This window comes from Rhopilema esculentum, chromosome 18 (genome assembly GCF_057945365.1).
Source record: "Rhopilema esculentum isolate cy_ngs chromosome 18, ASM5794536v1, whole genome shotgun sequence".
NCBI lineage: Eukaryota > Metazoa > Cnidaria > Scyphozoa > Rhizostomeae > Rhizostomatidae > Rhopilema > Rhopilema esculentum.
The window spans coordinates 329,511-350,492 of record NC_142832.1 but is presented as its reverse complement, the minus strand read 5'-3'; the positions used below and the strand labels follow the sequence as shown (position 1 = coordinate 350,492).

At 37.1% G+C, this 20,982-nt stretch overlaps 2 protein-coding genes across 2 annotated transcripts; one reads left to right on the top strand and one right to left on the bottom strand.

Annotated features, from left to right (window-relative positions):
* Window positions 1-64: 64 nt before the first annotated feature.
* On the bottom strand, window positions 65-13,553 carry LOC135681040 (polyphosphatidylinositol phosphatase SYNJ1). The gene is made up of 20 exons (XM_089113736.1): window positions 12,860-13,553; window positions 12,278-12,364; window positions 11,634-11,904; window positions 11,019-11,244; window positions 10,697-10,842; window positions 10,192-10,288; window positions 9,572-9,741; window positions 8,650-8,731; window positions 8,186-8,341; window positions 7,663-7,831; window positions 7,127-7,409; window positions 6,390-6,530; window positions 5,957-6,149; window positions 5,627-5,785; window positions 4,997-5,210; window positions 4,437-4,512; window positions 3,999-4,214; window positions 3,456-3,534; window positions 2,327-3,097; window positions 65-1,684 (listed from the first exon to the last, which is right to left on the bottom strand). The coding sequence occupies exons 1-20, from the start codon at window positions 12,981-12,983 to the stop codon at window positions 437-439; spliced, it is 4,908 nt and encodes a 1,635-aa protein (XP_088969862.1). The 5' UTR covers window positions 12,984-13,553; the 3' UTR covers window positions 65-436.
* A 330-nt stretch (window positions 13,554-13,883) lies between these two features.
* On the top strand, window positions 13,884-20,874 carry LOC135681070 (cation channel sperm-associated protein 4). The gene is made up of 12 exons (XM_089113739.1): window positions 13,884-14,197; window positions 14,686-14,814; window positions 15,147-15,461; window positions 15,786-15,948; window positions 16,676-16,754; window positions 17,032-17,090; window positions 17,515-17,625; window positions 18,112-18,176; window positions 18,768-19,040; window positions 19,401-19,508; window positions 19,899-20,012; window positions 20,663-20,874. The coding sequence occupies exons 1-12, from the start codon at window positions 14,177-14,179 to the stop codon at window positions 20,852-20,854; spliced, it is 1,629 nt and encodes a 542-aa protein (XP_088969865.1). The 5' UTR covers window positions 13,884-14,176; the 3' UTR covers window positions 20,855-20,874.
* The last annotated feature ends 108 nt before the right edge of the window (window positions 20,875-20,982 follow it).

The following is a 20,982-nucleotide window of genomic DNA, read 5'->3' as shown; positions in this document are numbered from 1 at the left end:
ATATTACAATATGAAGCCCTTTGAATATCAACAGAACAGAGAGCGAACGAGAAAAACTTACAACTCAGCTGAAATACGTTTGTAATTCATCCCTCGCGGGGTGCCTTGAATATTTCATGTGCTAACGTTAACGATTTTTAAAGCACATATATCCTTTAGGTATTTCATTCAAGTTAAATATCATTTTATTCCTTCGTATTTCAAGTACCAAAAATTTAAAAAATTGATTAGCCTCTATCACAAACATATTTAATTAGAAAATTATTCATAATTTAATATTTTATTTTATGGTTAATGAAGAGAATTCTCTATCGTTTGTTTGAACGAGAAGAGACTTTCACTAAAGTCAATTCAATGAAAATTTTGATTAAAAGGCAAGGACGTCTTTGACTTATTGAAATATACCAGGCCACCATTAGGAATCACCATGCCATTGTCAAACTGATGGCCTAGGGGGCAAAGGGGGTGCCTTTTTAACCTGCGCTTGTTCAGTTCTTGGGGGTAATGGGGGTGCGGTGTCTTCATTTAATGGGACCTCTGTGAAAGCTTCGCTGTTCAATTGGTCATCAACTCTGGATACTATGGGCGATTTTGGCTTACAGGGCTTGTTCACTGTTGCATACATAGCTGAAGCATCAGACTCCGGATACTCCAAGGTTAAAGAGATTTCATCAGCACTTGACGACGTTGCCAGTTCACCAAGAAACTCTGGTGGGCTATCCACAGTAATACCAGAACGAGCTGTTGCTGCTGCTGTTTCTACTTCAGAAATAGGCAATTCAGACCTTGGAGGCAATTCTGGCAACATTTCTTCAAAGCCGTTCACGTCCTCATCAACAGCGTGATTTTTATAATCATTTTCCTGCAAGCTTTCCCCACTGCCAGCCGCCACAGTCTGATCCATTTGCGACAAACCTGATTGGTTCCTTGCTGGTAGAGGTGGCCTAGAAATGAAATCCGGAGACTCAAACACGCGCGGTTTAACTTCGACTTTTGCTGTATCGTCAATGGAAGCATACATATCATCGGCTTGTAGATCTAACTGCTCTTCCTCTCTAGATGACGTAGGTAATAGTGGCTTAGATAATGGTGACTCTGCTAGCGGGGGCCTTCTTGGGGGAAGCTGTGGTGGTTCTATGTTACATTTTGTGCTGGAGTTTCTAGTTACTGGCCGCGGAGGCGCCCTTGGCCGCTCCTTAAAGCTCGCAGCTTTGCGTTCTGTTAACTGATTAGTTTTGGGGACATCATTCAAATTAGCATTAATGCTTGAAACAGGCCGTTGCTTAGGCCTAGCAGGTACACGCTGCTGCGAAGCCGAGAAAGCACTGCCTGTTTCCATACCGGCAGCAATATCATCGGATGCGAAGGCCAAACTTTGCGCAGATGATACTTTAGTGATACTAGGTGCCGGCCTTTCGGGAGGCGTAGAGACCGGTCTTTCTGGTGGCGTAGAGACCGACCTCGGTTGCATTTTAGCATTCTGGGCAGCTTCTATTTCCTCCGGTGTTTTGGTGTTTTCTGGTGTTTTTGGTTTCGTTCTGATAACACTCGGACGCTTACTGACGGAAGAGGATCTGGATTCAGAGAGTTTTGACATGAACTCTTCCACATTTGACGAGTCAACATGCAAAAGATGTGTCACATTAAATGGATTGCTGATGTTTTCGTTGTCATCTTTGGCAGCCTAAGGCACGGAAAAATTTCGGTAAAAATATATTGCTTTAAACTTTTAGACATGTAGCAACTACATCAGAAGATTCAAGCAATATATGAACAAACAATAAAGTTGGCACGAAAGCCTTCAAGGGACTGTTCCTGGTGCTAAGATCTTGAAATAATTTAAAGATGATGGGTTTATTAAAACAACAGCTTGGTGGGAGTTTTACACTGTTTTACATTGCAATTTTAACATAAAGCAATTTCAAATTTTAAGGGCGTTTTCCCTTGCTGCTATAACTCAAGACAGAAGCTATTTCCATCTAATTCTCTGGTACTTAACATCAATCGTCTATTTGGGCAATTCTCAAGTAATCCTATGATTTTTAACTATATGCAACTCTAAGTTTCTGTAAGTTTCATACTTGATCTTGTCAAAAGGGCCCTGATGAAACAAATGACAGAAAGATCAGAAGAATGTTTTCTTCATGTCTCTAAGCAAACAGCAATCCTTTGCCAAAACAATATTCAACATGAGTATCTTTCCCTCAAGAGTACCTTTAATATAAACAATAAAAACTTCCAGTTCGTCATTTGTTGAAAGAATATGGAAAAACCCTAGAGCAATGAGAAGAACATGCGTTATTTTTGTTAATACAAGGTTGCTTACTTTGACTGATGATTCTTTTGGAGTTTCATCATCTTCTGGCACATTTTTCTGATCCATGTCGACCTCTTTCTTAATGGCTGGACGTGGTGGCGGGGGCTTAGCAGGGGCCTGTTTAGGTCTAGCGGGCCTTTCAGGCTTTACCCTTTCCGCTTTTTGACTTAAGGGATCAAATTCGCTAAAGGAAGTCTGCGATCGTAATATGTTTATATCTTTTTCAGGAATAACTTTATAATCTTTCGAACAAACTGCTGCGTCATTAATTGGTGTCGCACTGTTTGGTCGAGGCGGTTTTGTTGGCGCAGATGGCCGCTTTGGTGGAGCAGCTGGCCGCTTAGGAGGATTTGAAGGGCGCTGTGGAGGATTAACAGGCCTTGCCGGTGATGCCTTAGAGCGTTCCTCAGTTTCTTTCTCTTCTTCCTCATCACTATCCACCATTTCTTGCTGGCGTTTAAGAATTATTTCCTGGGAATCTCCTTCCAGAAGTTCCTCACCTGAATCGGAATCTCCCTCTAAGAAATCGTCGACAGAGCGAGTCTCGTCGTCGTCATCATCAAGGAAGTTGGCCTGCTCGCTCAGTTTTTCGGGTAGAAGGATCGAATTCGATCGAGTGTTTCGCCGCGAATGTGTAAGCAGCTCAGAGAGAGTAAAACCATGCTCGTCGGTCTCACTGTCATCGTCGTTTCCAAGAGAAACTAGGGCATGGATGGAGGGTTCGGTTTTGGACAAAGTCTCCGCGCTTTTTAGGCTCACGAGAATGGGGACATCGTCCAGCTGTACGTGTAGCAGAAGAGAAAACAAGAATTGTAAAAAAATATAATTTAATATCGAGGCACTGTGAATATCAAGGCGTTGTGAACTGAAAATTCACTTGTGTTTTTTAAAAATCACAACTACTATATGCAATGAGAAAACATGCAAAATTGGAAAAACATAGAAATAAAATCACAAACACACGAACATTTTGCTTCTAAAACTTAGAAATAGGTTTCAAAGATGCTATTTAAAAAAGGATAAAACAAGAGGACAATCAACAAGTTACTAAAAACCAGAATACAGAGTCTACGATGCGCTTATACTTGATGCAATATGGGTTGCCAAACTCATTTGAAAAAGCTAGGATTAAACCAACCATTTTGCCACTTAGCTCAAGCGCTGCAAGTGCACTCCTGCCATCTTCGTAAGTCAAAAGTATCTGGTCCTCAACAGCCCTGCAAGGTCAACAGAGAAATTAGTGACACGCGGTTTTCAACCAAAATGCATTTACGCATCATAATATGTATAATACATGTCTTTAGAAGATAATTTTCCTGGGCAAAATAACTAAAATGTAGAAGGGCCATCTCCTGTTCTTGCTGCTGCATGCCAATAGCTTTCTGTTTGGTTTGGATTAGAGAGGAGGCATGCATCGAAATCATTAGCCAAATTTAGATTAGAAAAAACTCTTTAAGCCACTTTACCGAGAATTGGCTCACCTAATATCTGCGACGAATGGGCTATTTTCGACATCCACAAGTATTTTGATATATCATGATTCAATGACATGTATATTGGGCGAGGTCTCATATTGTCTTGTCTTATATACGACAAATTGCATTACAACCCGTAACCAACCGACATAGTAATGAGGATCCCGATTATGCAGATACCGAAATAAAGCTAGAAAGATCGTTACCTGATCAAGACGATATCTCCACACTGCTGAAACACCTCCAGGGCATTTTCAACATTGATTTCGTAATCCTCTGGTAAATCACAAACACTATTATCAACTTCTATTACAACAGTTGGATTTGCAGGGCCAAGGGATTTCATCTTTTCATTGTGAACCTTGGCTAACTTCTTTTGATCCACGATTTGCAGTTGGATTGCAACAACAGCAATAACAGGCCTATAGCAAACAAACAATGAAATTAATTTTGCAACTAATTACAAGTTGAAATATATCTTATAATTACGCCATTTAAACGTTGTCCAACCTTGCAAGCACAGTTAGATATACTAACGGATATCACAGACGAATTCTACAGCTGGTTAAAATTATGGAGAGAAATTGAGAAAATTTTCGAGAACTTTTCAAGAATTCTTCCAACGAAATTCGAAAGTGTCAAACCTGTGATCTGAAGTTTTCAACTCGGCTCTGCCGTAATAAAGAATTCTGCCAGGGTTCCAGGCATTGAGCGGCTGAGCTGTAATAGCAAAGGGCATTGATTACACAAATTCTTTAATCTCGATATCAAAATAAGTTAACTATAAGCAAGCCAAGCACATTCTAGTTTATCGTGGTTTTTGACTAAGTTTAAAAAAAAATTCATCAAATGACTTTGTAGTCGCAAAAATAATCTTTCAAAAATTTCTAAAAGTCGTTTGATTAGTTTCTTGTTATGATCAATCAGCTAACTTCTCACCTAGAATAACTTCTATATATCAAAAAATAGTTTTATGGAAGCCAGTTTTGGATATCTAGAAATTGACAATTCACAGGCCAAGCACCTGCGAGTGACGACGTCCACATTGTAAATAAAGAAAACTGTTTGTTTCAAAAAGGTAATAAAAACAAATGTGGAAATTTCACAACAAATTACGTTTATTTGGTTGCTTAAAATTATGAGCTTGTTTTGATTTAATCTTATTTTTCGCGAATGATTTAAAAAAAGACTAGAGCAACCGTACCTGCATCTCTCTTCTCGGTAACTGCGTCAACGTCTCCTTCCGTCTCGCGTTCCGCACTCGGTTCTACTTTCTTGTACTGCTTGCGATACCAAAGGACCCGGTCGGTCCACGCAGGGCAACGCATTTTCTCACTTGTGTCATAATCATCAGAGAACAAATCGTATTTGTAAGTTGGAGCAAATCTAATCGGTCCCTCACGAAAACTTTTGAAAACCTGTGAGAATTTGGGAGAAGGTTATTCCACAATCGCATGAAATAACTTCCATTGTTGGTTCAAATTAGCTAAAATACTAGGTAAAATGTCTTTGGGTGCAATGACTAATAACATAGTTTATCTTAAAATTGTAGCTCTTAGGTTTCCTTCAGCTGCTCATCGAATGCAAGGAAATGACAGTACAGAAGTAGAATCGTGAATACCTATCAAAGATGAGATTCCTCGATAAACTAAACTCGTTGCTACCAATGTTTAACAAATCTTGAAAGATTGCAAAGAAGTGTTCGCTCCTAAAGTGGCATCCTTTGAGAACAGAGGAACACACAGGACACACTCAAGATGGGCAGTTTCCTTCTTTCATTTTGGCATAAGAATTTCCTGACTGATTTGGTATCTGCAGACGAGTCGGCACTCACCTTTCCTTCTGCCTTTTGCACCGATAGCTGATCGCTTGCTCTTAATTCAGGCCAGCGTTTGTCTTTTATCATTGATTTCACTTCCTCATTAGGCAAGTCGATTCGGTAGTTGAAATCGCCGCACCAAAACACATAGTCGTGAGAAGACAGCACAGAGCCCTAGAAAATTTGAAAAAAGGCGATCAACATAGGCAAATGCTTGGAATATATGAATCAAGCAAACTTCTTCCTAACGTAAAAAAATCAAGCCTAAAAGAGTCATACTTTTACGACCGTCAGTCTTTTTTTAAAAAATTCAGGAAAGTTTTAAAGTTTTGAAAAATTGCTTACCATAGGGAAGCTGATTCTTTTCGAAATGTCGTGATAATTACTGTTCCTCTCAGCAACATTTGACTGACCAGCTGCTAAGTGGGCGCAAACAAAGCACAGCGATGTTGAATGGAAAAGAAGGCGAATGGCGACGGCACCCTTGTTCCCTGTGCTCCCTTTTAAACCGGTTTTCACAGTGTCGACGGCAACGTCCCTGATCATGGCAGAAGCAATATTCTAGTATGTTACGATACAGAATAGGATATAACATTACCGACTGTAACAGTGGGGAGAATTTGCTGTCATATTAATTATGACTTTCATCTATTTCACTATCATCGTTATTCAACTCAGCAATAAGGTGCAATCAGATAAATATGATATTTTTTAAATGATCACGTAATCAAGCCGAATCTAAATTGACGTGGCATGGTGTTTTTTAATTGAAACTCACCTAATGAACGGCAGATGATGCACACGAACAAAGACATATAAACAAACCCCAACCAATTGCTCTGCAGTCAAGAGAACGTATGGATGATCCCTGGATATGACTCGCTGCAATTCAGATCCCCATTCCTTCTTCTGCGTTGAACTTCAAGCAAGAAAAAACCCAAGTAAAAATTTAGCATTCCCTCTTAATTTGTAGGAATTTGATGAAAAATCAACCAAGAATGTTTGGAAGGCCGAATCCACCGTTGCACCTGAACAATAAGACTGCCTCTGTTGCACTGTCAAGCGTTGGGGGTACATTAGAGCTGGGAGTACATTAGAGTTGGGGGTACATTAGAGTTGGGGGTACATTAGAGTTGGGGGTACATAAGAGTTGGGGGTACAATAGAGTTGGGGGTACAAGCGTTGTTGCTTTCTAGAAGTGGGTATAAAGAGGGCCCCGAGGCTTAATGGCAGCGTAGGGAGGGATGCAATAAGGAGCTCTCGCCGTAATAACTTCAGTGTCCAAGACTCATCGCCTCACACAACAAGGGGTGAATCACATAAACAAAACAAAAATATATATCTTATAAGCAAATTACTGGACGGAGCAAATAAAAGGTTGCTAAAACTATTCTACTAGTTTGTATCATCTTAAGTCCCATTGGTCCGTGAACAGATTATTCCACGGCTTCATAGTAGTCGGTAACTAAACATCGCATCAACGTTTTCAACGTCATTGAAATGAAGTGTCAATACCTGGTTGAGATGATGTTATTTGCATTCAAGTCCACAATCTCCTCGAATCCAAGTGCGTAGATATCAGGGGGTCGACTAAACTCTTCTTCTTTATCGAGAATTCCTTCTGGTGATTTCGCATAATAATCTAACAGCCAATCGTGCATCGACATGTGTTTGTAGGCAATGCTACGAAAATGCTTGCCTCCATTAACGTTCCAGGTCCCGCAGCACACACGAATTTCTGAGGTGTTCGTGAATACCTCGTGTTGGTAGCAGAGCTCCTTAAGAATTTTCGGTGATGCTGAAACAAAATTCGACGCTTATCACGTGGCAATAGCGGCTTTATTTGACATTCAAAACAGGGGAGAGAAAAATGCATTAAAGATACTACCAAGAAAGTTAGATATAAAGTTTTTGGATCGCTTCCCTGTCCCAGTATTTGCAAGTAAATTGATCAAAGCAGATTGCTAAGTTGCATACGAGCACAATCAAACTTTACCACAAATCTCATCAAAGACGCATAATTTTTTGATAAAAGTTTAAAGACAACTCACAATGCAAAAACGAGGCATTCAACAGCGCCCTTGCTCGTTCACCAATGCTTCCGATAAAGGTATTTCCAAGAAGAAGGATATCGATCGCTTCCTGTTTACTTCCATCTAAGAAGTTGTTGACGAAGGCTCTTTTAACTGACACTGCTCCGTCGTGAAACTTGCTTGCAAGCTGGAATTCAAGAAAACATATCAGGCTAAAGACACTGATTTGGGTTACTTTTGTAACAAAGAAGGAAATTTGAAGCAGGGAAAATGCAGAAAACGAGCATATGATACAGAAAGGGGGTGGGCTGTTAAAAATAACGTTCACCTTATTTCTCATCTTCATAAGACATCTGCATGTCACGAATAGAACTAAAAGAAATACTACACAGGGTCCCCCACTCTTTGAGAGTGTCAAGCACTGTTACAGCCTTAAAAAAGCCTGCTCTCTCATCCAAAAGATATAAGCTACGAAAATAACTAATGATACAAGACTGAACTTTTTCATCATGAATAGCTCTAAGGTAAAACGAAAACTTACAGTTCCCTTGATGCCGCTATCCAAAGCTCCGGTTCCAGAATAAAGTTTGCTGATTTGATCTCCATTTTGCAGCCACATGCTTTTGTACACTTCTTGGAATCGAGAAGGGATTGATTTATCGGTTAGGCCAATGCTTGCAAGCTGATCAACAAGAACCTGGGATTACAGAAACAAATCCAGTTAGGTCTCGAGATGGAAACAATATTTCAAGCAATGCTGCAGGAGGATCAAAATACTGCCATACGAGAAACTTTATTGTTTTAGAACGTGTTCGCGTTTATCTTGACTTATACTAACAAACTCCAGAATTACACATACAGAATCATCTTAAAACCTTGAAACCTAGAGCACTTATTTTGGAACATTCTAACTCTAAAGAAACTGTTCTAAAAATTTTCCTATTTAGCATCTAGTTAAAACAAGATTTTCTTGGGTTGGAAGCACAAACATAAGAGACAACGCACCGTCTGGCCAAATCTGGTTTGAACTGCGTTTGTGCGATCTAAGCAATCGACACAGTTAGTTCTGATTGTTCCAATTTGTGACCTAAAAGGTGAGTTTAGTTTCGATTTATAGATAGCCTAAGCATTATAAAAAAATGAAATAGAGTGTACAACTCTGACAATGATCAATCAAAAAGGTAGTTTGGGGATGCACAGAAAAGTAGAAGCATTATGTAACTTTCTTCTAACATTCCTTAGAGTACGACAGGCTGACTGTTAACGGAAAAATCAAGGCAAAGTAGCTACAGACTATGTCAACAGAAACTGATAAAAGAAGATTTTTTATTTAATTGGAAATAAGTGTATAAACGTTTTCATTTTCCCATGTCACCCAGAAACAATTTTAAATAATGGCATAAAAATTTTTCAACCATTAACTGGAACCATCAAAAAGAGAATATTTAAAAAAAAAACAAAAACTGCTACCCTAACAGCACAAATGATTGTCAAAATTAGCACACTTTGATCAACAAAACAAAAAATCCAGCCAGTGTCTCAGAGCACATGATCAGTAGTTGACAGTATAAAAACATACTGTAAGGAGACTACATAATACGTATACGTAAAACTAAACATTTCTAACATCCCAATGGGTGTGAGAATGACTCAGTAGTGTTACGAACTACAAATTCAAGGGTCTGTGGTTCGAGGTCTGCCATGACGAAAATTTCTCATAAGGAATAAGGAAAGTAACCAGCTCTTTGTGATTCCATGCGTAGGAATCATGAGGTGTCATTGCACCCTGAGGAAAGTCCAGGACACTGCTTGATATACATGGCTTTTCAAGCTTCCTAACACTTCCTTCACAAGATATGTAGTAACAAATACAAGTATATTGCCAACATAATTGAAATTTTTATTTTAATTGAAGAACTTTACTTACTTAACGATTTCATCACCAGTGAAAGCAAAGAATCCAAAATTATCAACAGAGGCCTGAGCTTTGTCAACCAAACTTTTCAAATTTTCAGTCTTGCCTCCTCGACAATGATAATGATAATCAAACATTATGATATGAGTATCAAAGCTGTGGCAGGATGCCTTCAAGTGGTCCTACAGCATAAAGAAAACATTAAGACAAAATTAGGAGTCATAAAATCTTTCACAAAATGCTCATACTTTTTCCATCAGAATCCATTCATCTGATTCTGTATGATCCTCCTCTTCCTTTTTTTCTATCATTTTTCCCTATTTCCTGTCTATTTCATTCTATAATTTTATTTGTTAATTGATTCATTTATTCTGTTTTTCTTTCTTTCTGCTTTTGTCCATTCTTCCTCTCCTTTTTATTCTATTTTCCTTGTCTTTCCTTGACAATGGATTGCATTTAAACAATAAAAATGACCGAATGGAAAATGAAAGCTACAAAACATGAGTTTATGTCTAAGATGGTATAAAACAAACCCAAACAAGAAACATCTTAACACAATCTTCTTAATACTCTGAAACAATGTCTGATTTTTGAGGACATTTTTGTTATGTGGATTGATGGATGCAAATTACCTTGTATGCTGTGCTTAACGAATGTTCCCCTTCCTTTCTGCCAAGCAAATTTACCAAAAGCTGATACCCATAAATGGATTTGAGACTTGCAAGATGCCTGAAATCAAAATCAACTCCACATAAATATAATCTTCAAAAGGAATTTACCATCTGTATCTACAATTTCCCCTTGCATATCATGGAATGCAATACCACCCTATCATACTTCACTTTACCAAAATGCAAATAAATTTAAAAAATATAAGTAAAACTTACATTAAAGTAAAATAATTCCTTAAGTAATAACTCCTTAAGTAAAAATAATTCCACCAAACAAATCTATTTCCCTGCATATTTTGATATTTGAAAATTTTTTGACTTAGAATATAACTGAATAAAATTATAGTACCAAGCTATAAAATCATTTCTATATAAATATTATCAATAATTTCAACAACACACTGATAAGAAACATTTAAAAAAGTATCTAGAAATTTTTCGTTTGAAGACTCGAAAAAAAGATCACCTTTCAAAAGCAGGAGAGGATGCTTCATGTCCACGAGAAAATTTTATTTTGTGTGAGCCAACTTGGACACCAGGCTGCTCCCAAAATACTGGCACTGATCCTCTAGTTTGAACAAAAGATGTCTCACAATCATCCAGAAGAATAATCTAGAATAAATACAGGGGCCTATTTAATGAACTAAGACTAAAAAATACCTTGCAGCAAGCTTTGGTGTCTAAAGAATGAAGAAGAAGTTGAAGAGAAAGCTAAAGGAAACTCTTTGATACACTTGTGATTTTAAAAAAAAAAGCATAGCCACTACAGACAAGTTTTCCATACAAACCTGTTCCGTTTCAACAAAATTAGCCACATGTCCATCATCATTTGTTCCTCTTACATTGAATCTTGTTCCAGCTCTTTCACAGCTAAGTCGTGATATCAAACAAGCTTTGGCTTGACTACTGCCAACATACACTGTACGGATTTGAATGTAGCCACACATAATTCTAACAAGCCATTCATTGCAGTCAATGTTAAACCTTTGCAAATGTAAGTGGAGGGCATGGTTCCTAAAAGCACAAGAAATACCAAAATCTAAAATTAGAATCATTCATAACAGAAACCTAAATCATCAAAATATTACATTTCAAGATTTTAAAATTTGTTGACACTAAAAGAACTCTAGGCTTCTTGAGAAAAAACTTGTCTAAAGTATTTTGTTTTAAACTCAATAATTTTTATGAATAGCCAATACTTCCAAGACAATCTGTAACCATACCAACATGGATTCTAGTATACTTTCATGTGCAAGCTTGAGCCTCCATTGAAATTGAAAAGGGTAACTGTTGTAAGATGGTACAAACAAATAAGAAAGTTCCATGAATATTGGAAGCTGCCAGATACAAAGAATTGGTATATTAGTTAGTAATAAATCAAGAGACAAAAGTTATGTTCATACCAAAAGAATCTGCTGTCTGGTTGTTCTTGTAAATGCCTTCTCTGAGCACAGAGACTAAGATCAAATGTATTATTGCCATTTGCTGAGCAAGAAAAGAAGAAGTTGCCAGAGGAAAGAAGCTTCTGGACATCTGCAACACGAGCAACAACTTCAGTGCTTTCTTGAAGTTGTAAATGTATGCAAGATGTTATTCGAAACACTTCATGCTCATTTATCTTGCCAACTGATGAACAACCATCAACAAAGAATAGAAATATGAAATACTCATCACCTGGAGAGAAAAAGAAATCACAAAAGGAAATGGTACAAGACAAAGATGTAACCAATTATCATTTATACTTTGATTTATACAACCATAAATGTGACTAGAGAAAATGGTTAAATTGCAAGAGATAAAAGTTGCATTCTGCAAAGAGGAGGGATGATTCACTGCATGCATCAAGTGATTGGTATAATTAACATAGGGGTCACCAGTGGCTGGTGGCTTTTCATGGCAAACGCACAATAATTTCAGGTATAGGAAAGAATTTACAATAAATTGGTTGTCAATTTTTCTCTTTGTCATCTCAAAATTTAAAATATCGAGTTTATCCCAAATGTATAACATGAAAAACAGAAAAAAAAGAGAGAACATAACCACATACCAATATGAAGTTTTAATGCACCTATAAATACATAAGCATCAAATGCCTTTGTGTATGATTTTTTAATTTCATCAGTTTCCAATTGCTCTACAAATATGAAACAACAATAAGAATTAGAACATTTAACAACAGAAGAGATCAGATTTTATGAAAATTAATCATTCTTTCTTTAGATACTTCCCTTTGATGTTATTTTGATAATGCTCATAAGTTAAAATTCACAAGATATTAGAAAATGGACATTCAGAATTGCTGCTTGATGTGTTGGTGTTGTGTAAAGTGCTAACGTATCAATCACTGTGAAACTGTACACATATTTCCTAGCGTAGAGTTTTCGATCTTTGTTCTGACGTTTTAAACTCTGAAGAGTGTCAGACGAAAAGCTTTAGTTTACTAAATGTTTGCCTTTTTCAAAGCCATTTACAAGTTTTGTACCACAAAAAGATTGTTTGTACACATTTTATGAAATTTCAATCCTAGAAATGAATCTTTAAACTAAAACTCTCTGAGACTTCTGATACCTTAAACAAATAAAAAACGAGATCATAGAAACATCTGTTTGTTAAAAATAATCATAGTTACCCAATTCTGCAACAACACCCTTTTCAAAAAGCAGGGTCCCTCCCTTCTGTTTATGTTCCAATAAAACTGACACTGCACCATCTGAAACTTTCTTGTAACATAAAAAATTCCTCCCGATGATCATGTTTTCAGTGGAAATGAACAAACTCTATTCCACGTCCTTTTTCTCGGGCAATGCCAGTGATTTCCCTCTAATTCAGGGAAGTCGGTTCTTATAGGGCCTAACAAGTTCTTGCGGATCAGTGCATATTTCTTGGTTTCAGAAGCCACATCTTGCATTATTGATTAACCATATTACTAAAGCTTTATAACTTGACTAAAGGAAATGCAATTGTAACGTTTGCATTGAAGAACTACACTTTCTGAAATCAAACATTCTCACAAACATCACTGTTTCTAATTCCATTTCAATATGTTTCTTCATTCGATTTGTTTCCTTTTCTCCTTCGCCGCTTCCTTCGCCGTTTCCTTCGCAGTTTCTTCCATAACAGCACAGATCTCAAATTTATCAATGAAATTCTAATGCCCCCAAGTTAAAATCTATGTTTAAAAATTCACAAGCCTCAAATTCTTACTAAAATCCATGTAAAACCAAATAATTTGGTCATGACTGAGATTGCACTGTGTTCCAAATTTCAAATTAGATCAAACTTATAAAGGACAAATTAAAGACCCTACACTCTCTAAAGATTGATCGACAGCTTAGCTTTTAAATCATTTTACGATGATTCTAATTTAGTTATTATAATCATCTTTCAAAGCATACTCAGAATATCCATTCTTTAGCTGAACAACTGGCAGAAATGCATAAGAAAATCAAATAATTTTAACTTCAAATAAGTAAGATATAAAGTGAAAAATGAATAGCGTGTTTTTAATATTTTGATCGTATATTCGGCCCTTTTGTAAATAATTAACGAATTTGATTGCAACATTTTGTTATTCTTTCGAGAGCATTAGAAAAGATTGAGCTTAAGCCTTCATTTTAGTTCTTCAGTAATTAATCAAAGACTAAAGTCATGTTTGTAGAAGTTGACCTGTCAGGATGGAAGCTTCTCAAAGGGAAGAGACTTGATAAATATTTCCACTTATAGGGTAGCAGCTAAGTTGTTACGGTTCATTCGACGGAGGGGGCAATTCGAAGATTTACTGTACCCTTTTTCATACCATTAAAGTTTGTGGCAGTTGTTCGTGACGTCACTTTACATCCGGGAATTAACGGTTTGTTTTCAGCGGGCAAGATTCGTTTCTTCGTTTAGTGGTCGGTGTAAACAAACATGTTGTCTATGAAAATGTTAAGCAAATAAAAAAGAGAAGATGAACAACAAATTTCGCGAGGTAATTTTTAAGATATCGTTCCTCACAAACCATTTGCAGTGATAATTCATTTGATATCTTACAGAAATCTAACAATCTTTACTGTTCTAATCTTGAATGAAACTATTGATTTCCTGGCCTACGTACAATACGGATAAATACCCTGCAGGCAAGAGATAATTATTGAATTAATCAAAGACCAAATTTCAATAATGTAACACTTAAATTTTAATTTTTGCAATTGATTATTTTACAGCATCATTTCTGTGATTTCTGAAAGGATGTAAGAGGTTGATATTAAATTTATGTTGATCATTCAGTCAAAATTGCAATTTGAAATAACCAAGTGATTAATTTTCCAAGTTCTGATCAGAATTTTTGATGGCTGATGAAGAAGCAAACCTGTTTTATCTTTTACATTGCTGATAAAATTTGTGATACCTGTTTCAGAGTCATTTTTCGCCAAACCGAAGCAAAACAACATGATTATATTTAACTTTCTTTCATAGAGTGCCTTTAAAGTTCGAAGGTTGGCTGGGGCTATATCTAAACTTGGCCCTGGTCCTGGAAAAAAGCAAGAGGCAACTGTGGAAAATGAGACAGCAAATGTTGAGAAAAAAGTTCGGAGTTTCAAAAATGTAAGCGTACAACTATTGGCTGGGTTCTTTTTTTTAGTTTTAATTTTTAAGTGGCTTATCCAATAAAAGACTTTTCACAAACGTATTGGAGTTTGTAGCATTTTTATGGAAAATTTGTCGAATTTGAGTTTTTATTCCAATTAGTTTGCTAATCTGCAGCTGTAACCTCAGTTAGTATCGTTTGCTTTCAATTTAAGCAGGACACCTTTATGATGCTGCACTTGACCAACGTGCCATAAAATAGTTCATTCAATGTAAAATAAAATTGTCAAAATTTAATTTTGAAGAATCCGAGCTTCTTCTAAAGACCTTTGTAATTTTTTCACGAAAAGGTTGCAAATGAAATTCGACTTAAACAGAAGATTATGTCAGCATTTGCAGACGAAATAAAACCCCCAGCTGAATTTGAGCCGGTCTTTCGAACCGAAGGCGAACGAGCTGCCGACAAAGAAAAAGAAATAACAGTTGAGGACGAAAAAAAGAATATATTAAAAGATTTGCCAGAGATGAACGATGACGAAATAGTTGAGTTTGTTTCAACAGAACTGGCAGGAAGATTTCTAAACAGCAAAATATTTCGAAGGGGTATCATGGCCGTGATTATAACGAACAGTATTATGATTGCCATTGAAACCAATGAAAAACTGGTAGGTATTTAGCTGAGTTTAAACGTGTTTTAACATGAAGAGTATTTCATTTTGATTAATTTCCTTATCTTTTGGGGAGTCATCATCACTTGAAACATGTACTTTACAATGACTAACTTGCAGGCCGAAGAAATTTAATGGCGATTATGATTAATTCTATGAAAGATTCTGGATGTCTAAAGTGATTTTATCAAATAGCACTGTGGCATATAGCCCTGTCATAATTGACAACAAAACACATAAAGTGAGAGCTTTTGACAATTTCAATGTAATCCTCGTATGTTAGCAATTACATCTTGGTATATTCAATATTCAATTTACAAGGAAAGGCAGTATAGTCATATTTTCACGATCATGGATCAATGCATGATGACTGTGTTTGTCTGTGAAATCCTTACCAAATGGTACCATGGCTTCATGAAGTTCTGGACACAAGGATGGAACATACTTGATTTCTTCATCGTCGCCTCGCTTCTTTTTGGCCCACGTGAGTCTAGTTAGCTAGTTTTAATATGTATTTTCATTTAGAGAATTGGTCAGAAATTAATCTTTTTAAAGTTCAATGCTTAATATGAGTCAGGTAATAGCGTTTCTTGTTTGCATTATTCAATTATTTTTATCATAAAAATGTTTTTCATAAAGGTTCCTTGAAAAACAACAGCTGCTTAAAGACTTCACTCTTTGAAAAATTTGAATAGAGAGAAGCCGTCTTCTTTGCTGCTGTTATAAGCAAACATTTGGATACATAAAATGACTACATTCATAAAATGCATTCCATAGACAGTGGTTCATTTTCAAACCATTTCTTTGACACAATCAAGCAGTAGAAGCGGTAGATTAAAACTTGCATGCAGGGACAGCTGCGCCTGGATTTTCGGCCACACAAGGATTGAAAACGTTGTTTATTTCTTCTATGAGAATTTACCATCCTCGTGCCCTAAAGGGGGTCTACTGGCTGGCAGTGTATTGGTACTTGTTTCAATTGACTGCACAGTGAAGAGCGGCTGTGCATCGCTGCTTCGACAGAAAGCAAGACCCCTCTCCATATTTTCTGGAGATGACTTTCGTTGCTTCGAAAGAATGCTAGCCCTCTCTTCATCGTTTCTGGATGACTCTGGCTGCACTGACATTGCGCAACCCACTCGGCCTTTGTCCGTGTTAACCAAATTTCATTCCGATTTAGTTATATGATCAAACTACTTTTCTTCTCTCAGTTTTTCTGAATGAAAGCTCCGGCAGTCGTGGTGTCTTGCGTATTCTTCGGGTACTGAGGGCTTTCAGAAGCTTGCGAAGGTAACATTACGTAACCCTTTAATTTTCACTTCAATTCAAAAGATAGTTAACATAAAGACAAACACTTACAAATTTGATGTAGCTTTCTTGCAGTCCAGAAACATCTTCCAAAAATTAGGTGTGCTACAATGGAGGCTGCAGCCCTGTGTGGAATTTTCTGCCATCCTGAGAATAAGGAGCAAGCTGAAAATGAAAAGGCCTCAGAATGTTAAAACTTTCATGCTTGTAATGTATACAACAAACATTAAAATAATGAAGATAATATTTCTTTTCGTAGTATGAGTTCTCTACCTGGATTACAAGTTGTGGTGCAGACGATATTGCAGTCTGTTCCAGGTTGGCGCATTGACTTTTTATTAGATGTTGATCCAACTACAATGAAGTAACCTGAACATCTACCCCTCTGAATTCTCAAAAACTATTTTAACATCTTTTGACATCTCATAACGCTTTGGTTTACGTTGAAGATGAATCACTTGTTTTTCGATATAAGGCATTACATTAACATGTTTATTCTGTGATAAAAGTATTCCACTAAACTTCGGAACAACAACATTTTTATCACATCGGGAATTTAACATTGTTGCGTGTTTTGTCACATCTAGCCAACCTTTACCATTATATCTGTTTTTCAACAATAAATCAGTGAATGGCTTTTACATGCCTTCTTTTTCACATAACTCTGTAGCAGGTGGACATTGATAACCTGAAAATTTTATTGCTAATACCTTATCGTGCCATAATTGCCTCTCATCTGCAGACATGGCGAATATTGTCCTCTTGCTCGTAATCATCATGATTGTCTTCTCCGTAATCGGGATCACGCTTTTCCGAGATGTTGTACCCAAGCACTTTGGAAGTCTTTCCAGTGGTATCCTTTTTTAAAAAGGTTTTATACTGCAAAGCTTGTTTCTATTCATTGTGAACATGCATTTCACTTCGAATTCTCAACGTGTTGAATCTTAGGTGCTGACAAAAACCTTATAATTTGGAAATCTCACTCAGTTAATCTTGACTATGATTGCACTGCATCCTGATCAAAACACAGAATCATAATCGGGATTGCACTACATCCTGGTTCAATATTCAAAATTGCGAATGTTCTCCCATAAAATCGTAATCGAGTTGTTGCATTGGTCTATAGGAAAACTCCAACGTATTACATATACGTTCAAATACGGCCTAAGATTTCAGCAAAGGTTGACACTTGAGCCCAAACACCAAATGGTGTTATATTCTATCTAATACAAAGTTTGATAGGATTTGTGTGTCTTTATGTTGGATTACGGTTGCAGAAATGCAGCAAATTTGGATCGTTTTAGTGTCAAACGTGATTGATTCCTTGACCCTCCTTCAGCAATGTTTTCATTATTCATCTGCTTGACTCAAGATGGATGGGTTGAAATCTTCAAAGAATTTCAGGTAGCTCCCACTGTGCAGAGATTTTTGCAGCACCAACAAGTTCATCGGTCTAACTAAATCTCTGTCTTTTCTTTATTAATTTGTTAATTTGGATATTATATAAAAGAGAACGCAAATATGTCTTAAGTAACGTTGTACAGAAAAGGGACAGAAAATTTAGAATCACCCACATTAACTTAAGAAGCCTCTTGAAATTTCTTCCTGCGGTTTCGATAAAAAGCCCAAGTTTGACAAAAACATTCAAAGACACTGAGAGATGGACGAGGCGGGGTATCGTCAATTTAGGAGTTACAGTGCATTGTGGGTGTCCAACCTTCTTAGTTTAAAGCTCTATGCTTCTTCGAAATTCTTTTGTTACGTCCATCTGAGTAAAATTTTGCCTAATAGAACCCCTAACTAAGCTTCAACAAGCATTGAAGGCTCAGATGCAGAAAGAGATTGCTTGCAAATAATATACAAACTGAGAGTGGTAAGTGAGAGTCAAGACCAAAGTTCCCAACTCTATGCTAGCTCAAAGGCGTGCATTCTAGAATGCAAATAGTAAGATGCAGAACAAAATATGAACCAAAATATATTCAACTGTTTTTGCAGAACTTGGGAAATGCAAATTTTGCCGGGGGTGGCATCTACCTTATTGTATTCATCGCAATTGGGGCATTCATCTTCGCCAACTTAGTCGTTGCTGTTGTTGTCACTAATCTTGAATGTGCTGTGTTGGACGTGAGAAAGGAAGAGGAAGAAATTGCCAAGGAGCACGAGTCGAAGGTGACAACAGACAAAGAAGACGAGAAAATCGCTAAAATAATAGGCGATGCAGAGATACAGTCAATATTTTTCAAAAGACAAGAACCCCTGTTCATACCAGTAAGTACTCGATGGTGCACAGCGTTTCTTTCAGATAATGTTTTAGTACAGGGGTACTAGAATTTGGGTGTCATATTCACATTTACTCCAATGGGATATATGCGAAACATGTGTGGTTGGGAGATCCATTTACACGATGCTAAGTAACGAGTCGACCATTCTCATACACCTGAAACAGTTTAATCACCATTATATTAAAAATGTCTACTTTGTTATTTCTCTCTGTACAAGGCTTCCGCAAAGCGAAAAGACCAAAGGGCGTGTCAAAGGCGTGGTCAGCTTTATGCTTCAGCAAACCTTCACCAAAAATTCAGAATTTGTGTAAGTGTAATGCTGTACAATCAACTTGCTTTTTTACAGGATTTCACAAATATCAGTGTTGAAAAGCTTGAAAATTATTTGTTGATAATATCCGCAATGGAAGACAATTATTTTGAGTACATGAAAATCAAAGATGAGCTCTCGAAGGTGCGTCTATTTTCTTTCACTTTTAAAAATTTACTTCTTAAAGAAAGGCAACGTCACAATTCTTTCAAATCAACGATGACCATAAAATGAAAACTGTTGAACTTCATTAGAAATGAATAAAATAGCCACTGAAGCCTTCTGATGAAGTCTCTATGTCAATAACCTTACTATGTTTAACATTAGAGGAGATTTCCATAAACATTTCCATAAACAAAAAAAAACAGTACAAATTTCGGTTATAACAGCAACATAAAGCGATCCCTACACCAAAGACTGCTCACAGAGAAGGTAATACAACGAATTTACATTTCCTAACCTATTTTGCCCATGAAAACATGCCCCTGCCTATGAAAAGCGCTCAAGCTTTAATGGAGAAACTTCTGCTTCTAGATTTTCAGCGAAGTGGTTGAGATAAACGAGAGCGCTCAGCTGCAGTTGTTCATGTCCGGCGAGCATTCGCTGACAAGAAGGCGAAGTTCATCAGTTTCTAATCCAACTCCAAGGGTGAGTTAAACATTGAATCAGCCGTAATTTGTACCTGACAAACTTTGACAGATGGCTTCAACAAAATCGTTCTATCTGGCTTTGAATTATGCGCAGTTCTCAGCAACACAGAATGCTGGCACAGAATTGGTCAGGGTACAATAAAGTCGCTCTCAAAATTCTCAGGTCTGGCCAACTAGCCCCACTATTGTTTTTTGAGACATCCATTTACGTTCGATGCAGTTATTGCCTAGCAAATTGTCACAAACGAACAAAATTTACTTACCTACTTGTGATGCGTAATAGGAAAATTGTCTCTCAATACCATAGGACATAAATTTCACGGGAAGAGTCGTCTCTACTGCACTCACCATACCCCTTATACAAAACTACAAACGCCCCTCTTTCGGGCATCAGACACTCTCATTCGTTGCACAGATGTCCAGCCCATATTCTTTGAATCTTTATAAAACCCTTGCTATACCCTGTGACATCTGCTTGTTTAAACTCAAAACGCGAATTTTGATATGCTGGGGACACCCTAGTAAATTGGGAAACTCACGATAGGTCAGAAAAAGTGGGGAGAAAGGTGCATATTCGCCTATTATCCAATACTGCTATCTACCGACAGGTTTCGAAAACCGATGGTTAATATATTTTCAACTCTCTAGTCGACAGGGAGGGCGATGTCTGGCGACATTGCGTCTGGGCTCATGGCAATGGAAGAAAACAACGTGTTTAGTAGCCGCAATCGAACTCTGAGCGCCATGATCAACCAAAGCGCAGAATCATATGCACACAACAAATACCAGAAGAAAAAGGAGAAAAGGAGGCTGTCAAATTCAAACAACACAGGAAATTAAGAATCACATGAAACTCGCTTTATTTATTGGAAAAACTGCATTGTTTGTTGATTTTGTTTCTTTTGAAATGAAGGGTTGTGAATAAAAGGTTTCAAATTATTAAAGACTTATTTATACTGTCGTGAAAT